General features: G+C 31.9%; 1 protein-coding gene across 1 annotated transcript; it reads right to left on the bottom strand.

Annotated features, from left to right (window-relative positions):
* Positions 1 to 4,433: 4,433 nt before the first annotated feature.
* Positions 4,434 to 11,616, bottom strand: LOC139425746 (uncharacterized). The gene is made up of 3 exons (XM_071181690.1): positions 11,403 to 11,616; positions 6,066 to 6,248; positions 4,434 to 4,705 (listed from the first exon to the last, which is right to left on the bottom strand). Exons 2-3 carry the CDS (start codon positions 6,229 to 6,231, stop codon positions 4,626 to 4,628), a joined length of 246 nt encoding a protein of 81 aa, XP_071037791.1. The 5' UTR covers positions 6,232 to 6,248; positions 11,403 to 11,616; the 3' UTR covers positions 4,434 to 4,625.
* Between the last annotated feature and the right edge of the window lie 65 nt (positions 11,617 to 11,681).

Consider the following 11,681-nt stretch of genomic DNA (forward strand, 5'->3'; position numbering starts at 1 on the left):
GTTAAGACACGGTTCCCAGCAGATCACCGAAGTCAAGCATCACTGGCTGCGGTCAGTGTGCGGGTGGGTGATCACTTGGAGAAGTCTGCGTAGGGACCGAGGCTGTGCTGTATTGGTCCTCGTTAAACTGTCCTACAGTAAAGTGCTCGATTTCGCGTGCAGGTCGTCGGGTTACCGAAGCGGGGCTGCCATTCACTCTGCAGAGGATCAAAATTGTGATGGCATATCTTTGGATCATCCTCAGAAATGTTTCCCTGACCTTCGCCAATAGCCCACTGTGCAGCTCTAAGGCAGCGCAAATGAACTACAACAACAGCTGGACATGAAGCTAGCTATTGAATAAACAAAACATGACGGATAAAGTTTTGGTTTAGTTCTCCATAGATTTATTGCAGTTAATTATTCACAAAAATTTTATTTTGTATTTATTTGTTCAAATATGTATGTTGTCACGGGTGCTATTAATGAAAAATGCCATAAAATCCTCGTGAAATGGAATTGATAGCACAAATTCGAAAAGAAGACAATAAAGAAACATCTAAGATTCTGGATCGAACCCATCTAAGATCGAACCCGCTACTTCTATGCTTTGGAACAATTTGCGGAATGGTGACGCGGATCATTGGGGTCACAATCACATGAAGGCTTGGATGATGAATGTAAAATATGGATTATAAATCCTATACAAGCTGTAGAAAGGACTGCACAAAATTGAGAATGACAGCGCAACGAAACATCAAGGGTTACGATACATGAATTGAACCAGCTACCTCCAGGATTTAAAGCTCTTTGTACGAGGGATATAACACCCCTGCTACCATCGTTCCTTCATAGTTACTGACAAAATTCTTACCATCTTATCACATATTTAAAAAAAATGATAAATGCAAATAAACGGGAAAATACTTTGGCATAAGTACGCTTAAGTGTTGATATTTTTTCGAAATTTCGAGGCCTGAAACTAGAATCTTTTCAATAGCTTTTTAAACTTTAAATCTCTTAACTCAAGTTTTCTCAAACACGTAAAAGGTGAACTAGTAAAATCAATTTAACTTAGATGCTAAGAGCTAATTGGAGTACTTTTGAAATTGCTGTTTTACTTTAGTAAACTTTTTGGTTCATTATATAAATTTATAATACCTGAAAAATATTTTGACTTTAAAATAATTGTATGCATTTAATTTTGAAATTGAATGATTATGTAACTTAATAGATGTTCAATTACTTTTGAACAAAGTTATTCAATTAAAAGACAAATATTTTGAATTATATCACTTGATTGTTCATAAAATTAATTAATTTATTTATTCGTTGTTCTCATGCATATGGGGGAATTGCGTATTTATTGTAAAGTAAATCTTATGAGTACAAGTCAAATTGAAGATTCGGTAGCCCAATTATAGGAGGGTATTAAAAAGATCTTTCATGTTTACGGTGAGAATCCAATCCACTACTTTCACGCTGAAGAGTGTGTTATTTTAATTATTGGTACACAAATTTATGGGTCTCTCTGGCCGAGCGATGTTAAGCGCCAAGCGCTGTTCAAAGTGTGGAGGTAGCGGGTTCGAGTCCCGCTGTTGCTCTGCATATATCTTCGTGCTGTCCTTCTCTGTATTGTGATATCTGTGCTTCATTTTAACAAAGGTTTATAAGGCTAAATTGGACCCGCAGTGGACTGATCGTTAAGACACGGTTCCCAGCAGATCACCAAAGTCAAGCATCACTGACTGCGGTCAGTGTGCGAGTGGGTGACCACTTGGATCAGACTGCGTAGGGACCGAGGCTGTGCGGTTTTGATCCTCGTTAAGCTGCTCTACCGTAAAGTGCTCGACTTCGCGTGCAGGTCGTCGGGCTACCGAAGCGGGGGTGCCATCCCCTCTGCAGAGGATCAAAATTGTGATGGCATGTCTTCGGATCATCCTCCGGGATGCTTCCCAGACCGTCGCCAATAGCCCATTGTGCAGCTCTAGTGCGACGTAAATGAACAACAACAACAACATAAGCCTAAATTGAACACACACGTCTGCAAATATATGTTGTATTTAATTACCACATATAAATAAATAAACAAATTTATGCTGGCTTGTGCTTTCAATACAAGAACGAATTATTATTCCTTGTTCCAGTTGAAGAACATATTATTTTATATTTATAATATATACTTTTGTTTTGAAGCTTCGAATATTTTTTTCTTCATATTTTTAATCCTTTATGAAATTCTTATTTATCAGTTTATCACTCTATTCTAAGAAAAATATGAAAATAATATAAACATTTTATGTTTTATAACCGTCGTTAAACAGCCGACCCAGTTTTATGAGTATACGACTACTAATGTTCAACTCCCTATCCTTGTAACTTTGAACCCAATCCGGAAGACAAGGGAACTCCTTGATCGAATATTGGGAGAAATTTGCCTTCGTGAAGGACTTTTTGATGGAGCTAACCCGGATTTGCGTTACATGGAGAGGAAGACTACGAGAATCTCCTACTGTTAGCCTGACGGCCAAGGGACTCTAACCCATGATCCGCCTACTACTGAGGATATTTCACGTCAACACTGTGGTCGGTGCAAGCCGGATGCGGAATTCGCATCGACTGGGATTCGAACCAGGTTCGCCGCATTGGAACGTGAATGCTCTATCCCCTGAACCATCGCAGCTCATATAATAATTTTGCAACATAATTACATTACTTATTACATCAAATTGTGTTTTCTGTTCACCTGTTAATTAGTGTGATAGATACTTAGTGAAAATCCAGCCATTAAAATAAAAGTTATTTGTGGTTAGATGTTTATTTTTATAATTCGCACCTGTACAAGTTACACAAATTCAATTTTTAATCAGCGAACAGCGTTGTGTTTTGGGTCAATTTGATACTTACGTCTTTAGTGACAGTTTGTATATAGATAAGAGACGGGATTGTGAGGACATGTATTTAGTGGAAACATATGGAATAATAACTGTCATTTTTCAATAAAAAATTCTCTGTAAGTTTTGGCAGATTTTCAAAACTGTATTACACGTTCATGAATGTTACGAAATATATAGTTACATGACGAAACAATAGAGTGGTAAGAAACCGATTAAAGAACAAGGTTTTTATAGAGTAAAAAAAATTTAATCTTTGCTTTAATTGCAAATTTAGACTATTTTTATTCAGTGTTTTTAAGAATGGGAAAATGTCATGAGCTAAATTTACATTTTAATCTGATATGCCTTTTATTGAAGAATGATGAACTTATAAGAAAAAAATGACTCCCCTTTTTAATCTGATATGCCTTTTATTAAAGAATAATGAACTTATAAGAAAAAAATGACTCCCCTTTTTAGTCTGATATGCCTTTTATTAAGGAATAATGAACTTATAAGAAAAAATGACTCCACTTTTTAATCTGATATGTCTTTTATTAAAGAATAATGAACTTATAAGAAAAAATAACTCCATGGAGCTTGTATGGACAAATAGTGTTGGAGCTAGTACAGGCAGGTGAATATTAAATTTTAATACTGATGGTAGTAAATATTGTGTAACAGAGCTCACTCTTTCCTCTTTTACAAAATTAAAAAATAATAATAATTTTAATACAATCCAAGAGAGGCATATTAACCAGTTTCACTATAGTATTAAAAACAACATAATATTGTTTACATGATTATAATCATCACTTTTCNTTAGCCCTCTGGTGGGAAAGACTTTAAAACAAAACTTACAACAGTTACTTTTCTCAACAACTGAAATTTAGAATAGTGTGATCAAGAAAAATATGTGAACTGTTTGCAATTTCAAATTAATATTGAAATGTACAGGTTTAGAATTTTCTACAGTGAAAAGTTTTCGGAACTTTTCACTGTATCAGTATTCACTGTATCAGTATTCAAAAAAGAATACAAAAACTAGACGTTAAGAACGTATCCAATGAGCGAGCAAAGCGAGCGTTGGATTGCGAAGCAATCCGGAATGAACTGTGAAAGCAGTTCCGGGGGTTTGTGAGCGCCAGCGAGCAGGGGGCGAAGCCTCCTAGTAACAATTATTTATCAATAAAAAAATTCTCAATAAATTTTGGCAGATTTTCAAAACTGTATTACACTTTCATGTGTGTTATAAAATATATAGTTACAAGACAAAACAATAAAGTGTTAAAAAAAACAGATTAAAGAACAAGGTTTTTATGGAGGAAAAATAACTTTTTTATCTTTGCTTTAATTGCAAATTTAGACTATTTTTATTCATTGTTTTTGCGAATAGGAGATATGTAATGAATTGATAAGCAAAATTTACATTTTAATCGGATATGTCTTTTATACGAGAATAATGAACTTATAAGAAAAAATGACTCCACTTTTTATCTGATATGCCTTTTAAAGAATAATAAACTTATAAGAAAAAATAACTCCAGGGAGCTGGTATGGACAAAAAGTGTGCTAATATAGACAGGTCAATACTATATTTTAATACTAGTAGTATATATTGTGCAACAGAGCTCACTCTTTCCTTTTTTACAAAAATAAGAAATAATAATAATTTTAAAACAATCCATGAAATGCATATTAGCCAGTTTCCCTATTATTATAGTATTAAAAACAACATAATATTGATTACATGATGATAATCATCACTTTTCATTCTTCATCAATGTAATCTTCTTCTCTTTTGGAGACAGAGAGAGCTGATCGATCTATAACAACCTTGCGATCACTTTCTACAACAAAATAAGTTACATAAAATCAGTCATACATTGTGGTTTATATAATGTCTAACTAGACATGTTACTTGAAAAAAAAAGCTACTCTTTTCTAGTTTAGGCTGCAATTTTTACAAAAATATTAAGCTTGGTACCAGGGTTTACAGTATTATTTTATAGAATAATACGTTTGTAAAAATTGTTCTTGCCCCAAAAAATATATAATTTTTGTTGAACAAATTTATAAAATGGGTTTAGAAATAGTTTCTTCAATAGTCAATTTTGATAGTCAATAGTAGTTTTTTTTATGTTACACGAATCATGGTTTTTGTCAGAAGTGTTTCACACGTCAAACGAACTTAAATGGTTAAGAATAAATTTCATAAATTTGCTTTAAAGAAATAAAAGAAAACGATAATTTAATATTTTAACTAGCAGCTCAAATTATTAAAGCAGCAGGGAAATACATGAGTTTCAACGTAAGACATTGCCATTTTCCCCTTTGCAAAAAAAGAGTGGTTTCTCTTTTTTTTTAATCTGTTCAACACTGTAAAAAATTTCAGAAACTAGTTTTACACCACTACGACTATTCAATTTTAATTTATTAGTAAATAAAACATGATAACTTAATTGTATCATAGGTTAGTTTTTAATAAATAAAATGCTTCAAAAAAACTAAACGAAAAAAAAAATCCGGGTGTGTAAGAAATAAATAGGAACTGCAAGTTTTTCTTCAGAAAACTTTTATAACCGTTGTTAAACAACCGATCCAATTTTTTTTTTTTTTTTTTTGGTTTAAGATTACTAATGTTCAACTTCATAGCCTTGTAATTTTAAACGCAATCCAGAAGGCAAGCGAACTCCTGCACCAAGTATCGGGAGAAATTTGCTTTCGTGTAGGACTTTTGGGTTGAACTAACCCGCATTTGCGTTACATGGAGATGAAAACCATCCACGGTTAGCTGGACGGCAAGGGGACTCTAACCCATGATCCGTCCACAACAGAGGATATTTAAGGTCAGCATTGTGGTTGGTGCGAGCCGGGTGCGGGATTCGAATCAACCAGCTATTGCTGGGATCGATCCCGGGTCACCTCAATGGGAGGCGAGCGCTCTATCCCTTGAGCCACCACGGCTCAAGCTGCAAGATTTTAAATATTGCTTAAGTACTGCGAAATGTTTTTGAATATTACAGAGAGGTTTCTAAAAAGCTCATAAACGTTTTTGAAAACCATATGAGCTGTAACTGCCCCATATTTTCAAAAACATTTCTGAATTTTTTTTACAGTGTTAGTTAAGAAGAATTTTAATACTTCTCTGTGCTGCCTATAGATTAGAGCATAAAGCGTGAATAAACTAATATTAGTTAAAGTTCTCACTAGGTTCTTTTTCCTTTCTTTCCCTTTCATTACAAAGTTCTTGTAGATGATCAGCTAAAAATGAAATGATGTCATTGGGTTTGTTCTTTGTCACTGCATAACTGATGTCCCGCAGAAGCTTTGGGAGATCTTCTGGTATCACTGGACGGGGTCTAGTGACAGACATCGTTTGAGAATGTCCCCCTGAAACAACAAAAACTATTTATTTAGTAGTTGATTCACCTTCACAAACTCACTGCTTTGCCTTTCCAAAACAACAACCTTCTGCAGTATTGTTTTGCTTGCTTGTTTCTCACTATTTTGCGACTCCCTACTGCTGACCAGGAACGTTATTTGACGTCTTTCGATAACTGAATATAACTGATGAGTTACTATACATTGAAATTATGGCTAATATTAACTTAACGTTTGTTTTCGTCACTTTTGGAATTCTAATGATAAATATAGGCCAACTTTTACACATTTTGCATAAAATTTTAAATATAAAGTACGAGTAAGATTTATACTTCCTATTTATTATTTGGAGTTATAAATTTAATTTGAAATGATTTTGGCCACCACTACCTATAAATAAATTATTTACTCATCTCCAAAAAAATTAGCAAGCCTATAGAAAGAGTTGTCAGGGAAAAACTAAATTTTACGTACAAAATTGCAACGTGAATATAACTAATTAAAAATCAAAGAGACATACAATTCACTTATGATGTCTTGCGACATTTCATTCAACAGTTGCTATAAAGACACTGCTTAATCGACTAAACTCGGAAAACTTGCTGTTCAACTTGCTGTCGCAAGTAGTCCCAAACAAGTGCATTCGGTGACAAATACGGGGATCAAGCAGTCCAGAGAAGGGTGATAATGTGACGGAGTCATTCCTGCGATGCCCTTGTAGTGTGAGTGTGGCCGAGCATTCACATGTAGATAATTACTTTTAGGAGGCCTACCATGAGTGGCTCTACACGTGGCTAGAGGATGCCACGACCGTGCCGTTGAGCTGTCATGGTGCCATGTATCAATATTAAGAGTGTTTTTGTGTTGCATGCGAGGGCACTTCATACCATTATATCAGTTGTAGAAGAGGTATACTATTGTACAGCGTAGGCAGGTTTAAAGCGTTCACCAGGCTGTCCAATCACTCGTACACAATGGTCGTCATAACGGCTCAAATCTGGTTTCATCACTGAATACGACCTGATTCCATTTGGCAGCAGTCCAATCCTGCCGGGAGTGACAGGAAGTAAGTTTGGGTGGATGTCAATCCTGCCTGCTACACAGTACAGTATACATCACTTCTACAGCTGGTGTAATAGTATGGAGTGCTATCGCAATCGAGACATGATCCCCCTTAGTATCGATCCATGGTGTCATGACAGCCCAGCGGTAGGTTCGTGGCATCCTTCAGCCACATGTGTTGCCATTCATGATGGAGCTCCCAGGAGCCATTTTTTTAAACAAACAATGCTCAGTTGCACACAGTAAGAGTACCCCACGAATGCCTCTATCATATTATCACCTTTTCCTTGCCTGATCGATCCGATGTAGTAATATAACCGAGCGAGAATTTCTGGAACAACTTGGGACGGCCAATTAGGCAGCCTCTAAATTCAGTAGATTTCGCGGTATTTTTACATCAACTGTGGAATAAGATGCTGTTGGACATCATAAGGGATTCGCATGTCTCAATGCTTGACCTTATCGTATCCTGCATTTACGCTATGGGTGGTCCAAGAGGGAACTAAAATTTTATAACTTTTGGATCTAAATAACTTTTGGATCTAGAATTCATTTTTTTTGCAATATATATTTTTTAATTATATTTATATAGTTGCACACAAAATTCTTCTAATTTATTCAAATTTTAAAGCTATATTAGCTTCGAGTGCATAATTTCAAAGTAAAATTAAAGTATCGGCAAACCATTGATCGTAGCAACTTGAAGAAAAAAGTAGTTTCAAGCAGGAGAAGGAATAATTGAAATGTTAACATTAAAGGAGAAATTTTAGAAAAACTTGATTTTTCTTTATTATGATACGATTTCGAATTATTATGCGGTGTTTACGAACTGACTAAAACAAGAAATCGCTTAGTTTTGCCTTTTTTTTAGCTTTTTACCCAAAAAAAAACCACAAGAATTCTATTTAAATCAAAATATGTAATAGAAAAATAAAATTTTAATTAAAAAAAAAGCAGTCAAACCTGAGTTGCGTGAAACAAATGGGACAATGAAAGCTATTATTACTGCCAACTACCCTTTCTGCAAAATATTTTATATAGACATATGGTTGACCAACAGTTCCTAAATGGTGTTAGGACTTTATTTTTTTAAACCAGTTATGATTTTCTAGTTTATGAAAATCTATAACTGTATTTGCATCGAATTAGTAATTCATTATTTATTTAATTAAAATTTCCGATATTTTTATGAAATATATTTAATTAAAATGTTTTTGAAGAAAAAAAAACCGAAACAATGTTTTCTTTTTTTTCTAATAACAATGTAATGAATGAATTGGAAATAGGATATGCATTCATGAAAAATGAACGGAAAAAATTAACCAAACCCAACAATGATGAAGAATGTTTCTGTGTTAAACATTCTGTACGGTTATTTTCCTTTTTTTCGTTTTTCATTTTAACGGAAACCACATTTTAGCTAATTTATTTTCACACACTAAAATCAAAATAAGAACCAGATTATATGCCGCTTTAGACCTCAGAATTCAACCGTCTGACATGAACTCAAGTTTTAAGACTATTCTTGTTAAAACGATAAGATGAAAAAATTTCGTTCGCCATTAATTCACTAGATATTAACGAAATAATCAGAACATAATTTCAGTATAATTAATAGTTTTTGTTAGTTAATATGTTAACAATCCCTAATGAAATTTATTCATATAGTCTCAAGGCTTTGCCGACATAAGGTAAATCATTTAAAGTTCCACTGCGAAAAAATTTGGGAACCGCTGTGACAGACAATCAAAAACAAAATCTTTTAGAATTTTCTCAACAATTTAAAATCCTTAACAACGACGGCTATGATACAAAAGGGCTTTTATAAAAACATTTATATCATTTCCATGTGGTGATGTGAAAAATAACTTTAAATCAAATTCAGTAAACGAAGAATTGTACATCAAATCATAGACTTTGTCATCAGTCAAAGAAATTTTCCCACAAAAAGTCGAAAGTTGGCAGCTCTGCAAATGCTGTTTGAATAGGACATACCTTTTCAAGAGGTTAGATCATTTAAAGATTTTGTAAAAATCAGTCTTCCTTTCGTTCTTTCTTAATTATTCAAAATTGTCTTAATGTCATAAATATACTCAAAGGAATAAGAGTAGAAAATATAACGAAGTACAGGAATTACTCATTCTTAGTTCTTCTGTAGCAACATAATATGTTTTTTAAAAACGCTTTCTTCGAGGTAGAGGCTACCTTGTCTGAGTCTATCAGTTTCATAATGAGAAATTCTTCATCGCCTGACTGCAAACTTTTTTTTATTATTTAAAGTTGCAATCTTTACATAAATACGTAGGATTTTTGTTTTGTTTTGTTAAGTGCAATTTTTCTAGCAGTATTTTTTAAATGTCTCTATCTAAGAAAATTAGTTTTTGACAAATTTCTGCTTTCCTTTGTTGCTATACTATATACATAATAAAAAATTTTTGCTGCTCATCTTAAATTGAAAACTGAAGATAGAACTGCTCGGTCATGCACATTCAATCAAGAAAACTTTACTGTAAATTTTGTATCATTTTGCAATACAAAACAAAATATCAACATTATACTTCAAATAAATAAATTTTCACAGTTAACTCATTACATAACAGATGACTTTTCCGAACATTGATTTATCTATTGTGTCGATGAAAAAAATTCTTAAAAAATACTTATACTCTAGAGTGGCCTGACACCTAAAAAATTCCATAAGTAATGATAATGATGATAATGATATTAAATTATCGTACTTTAAGATATAAATTAAAAGTAGAATTAATTCTTGAAACACCAAACTGGTAAAAAAAAATATTTTGTTTTCTAGTTTCATATAAAACTAAGTTTAGATTGACACATTTAAAATAGTGTTAAAGTTACTATTTCGGACAATTTTCATCAATAGTATTTTTTGCATACAATTAACTATATAAAATAAAGGAAATTTTTTGGTTTGACGAAAGCAAAGAAATTAAACTATTCTTTTTAATTTTTTTTTTATATTCTTAAATTTTTATGTGTTTAGAAAAATAAATTTAAAAAATTGGAGGAAAAAAAAGTTAGCGGAGGTCTACAATTTTTGGCAAATTTTCGTTTGCACTGCGATAACTGAAAAGTAGCGAATAAAGTAGTAATATTTTAAGTATCTATAACGTAATAATTCAAATTTAAATATGGCATCAATATCAAAGACATTTCTATGTAGCAAATTGAGTATTTTTAATTCCAGAAAAAATACTGGAATTTTAATATGATTTAATAAAGAATTTTATGATTTTTTTTAATGTTAAATTTAGCAATTAATATGCATGTTTTTGTTTTTTTAGTTTGACCTGGTTAATTAACCAGATCTTTAATCAACATGACCTTTAATTAACCTGAAACTAGGGGAGATATTTATATTCATTTTCTTATACATGTTAACACGTTATAAAATATTTTCCAAAATTCAATTTTGTCGCTACACTGGAAACAATAACAAATTGTTTAAATATGAAAGTTAATGAAATGCTGAGTGCACAAAATATACACTCGTTGATTAACTTTCATTGTCTTCAAAAAGAAAAAAAATCCTTTTTTTGAATAAATAAAATTATATAAAATTTTTGATAATCTTAATAATTTATCGATAATTAAAATAATTTATTATATTTAAAATAAATATTAATAATTATTGTCATCCAATATTACCAATTAATCATTCCGTTAATTTGAATTCCTTATTTATGATGACGTTCAAAAGAAAAAAAATATTATTTGTAAACATAAGCAAAAATATTGTAAAGGATTTAAACGAAAAACAACTCATAAATTTGTATGGAAAAAGTATTAAAAAAGTCAACTAAAATCTAAAGTAAAATAAAATCTATTTTGATTTCATTTGTAAAACATTTTCTTATTAACTCAGCGAAAAACTAGAGCCCCAGTTTTGTTTTTAGAATACATTTAAATAACTTAAATTTGCTGTTTTAACCGTTAATATGCACAACTATTCAAGAATAAAATTTTTATGCAATGAACTAAAATATTATAAAGAAATAAAAACATTTTATAAACTTTTTGTTTCAAACTTTTTTTTTTTTTTAAAAAATGTCAGATATGCAGAATTTTAATTACTTGTAAACCTTGCACTTCTAAGATGAAGTCGCCGAGAATTAGTTTTTTTTTAATTATTATTCGCTGAAACTTATATTAATTGACTTTATCCGTAGAAGCTGTAGCTCCTGTTCATTTTTACAACAATTAATAAATTGATGTGAGTTACAACAGAATGAATTTCATTTTTAATGAAGTGGACTCTTATTTATAATATCTATTTGATAAGTAAACATCATTTTGGTTGCTAAGCAACAATAATTTCGATGGTTACAGTTAATGCTGGCAAAGGGCTTAGCA

The sequence above is a fragment of the Parasteatoda tepidariorum genome, chromosome 6 (assembly GCF_043381705.1).
Source record: "Parasteatoda tepidariorum isolate YZ-2023 chromosome 6, CAS_Ptep_4.0, whole genome shotgun sequence".
NCBI classification, from domain to species: domain Eukaryota; kingdom Metazoa; phylum Arthropoda; class Arachnida; order Araneae; family Theridiidae; genus Parasteatoda; species Parasteatoda tepidariorum.

What these genes read in the sequence shown, in the direction of transcription:
- LOC139425746 (XM_071181690.1), bottom strand. Translation starts at nt 6,231, where the DNA reads ATGTCTGTCACTAGACCCCGTCCAGTGATACCAGAAGATCTCCCAAAG. An exon ending in AAGAAAGGAAAAAGAACCTA is followed by an intron (nt 4,706 to 6,065) that starts GTGAGAACTTTA and finishes ATTTTGTTGTAG; the next exon opens with AAAGTGATCGCAAGGTTGTT.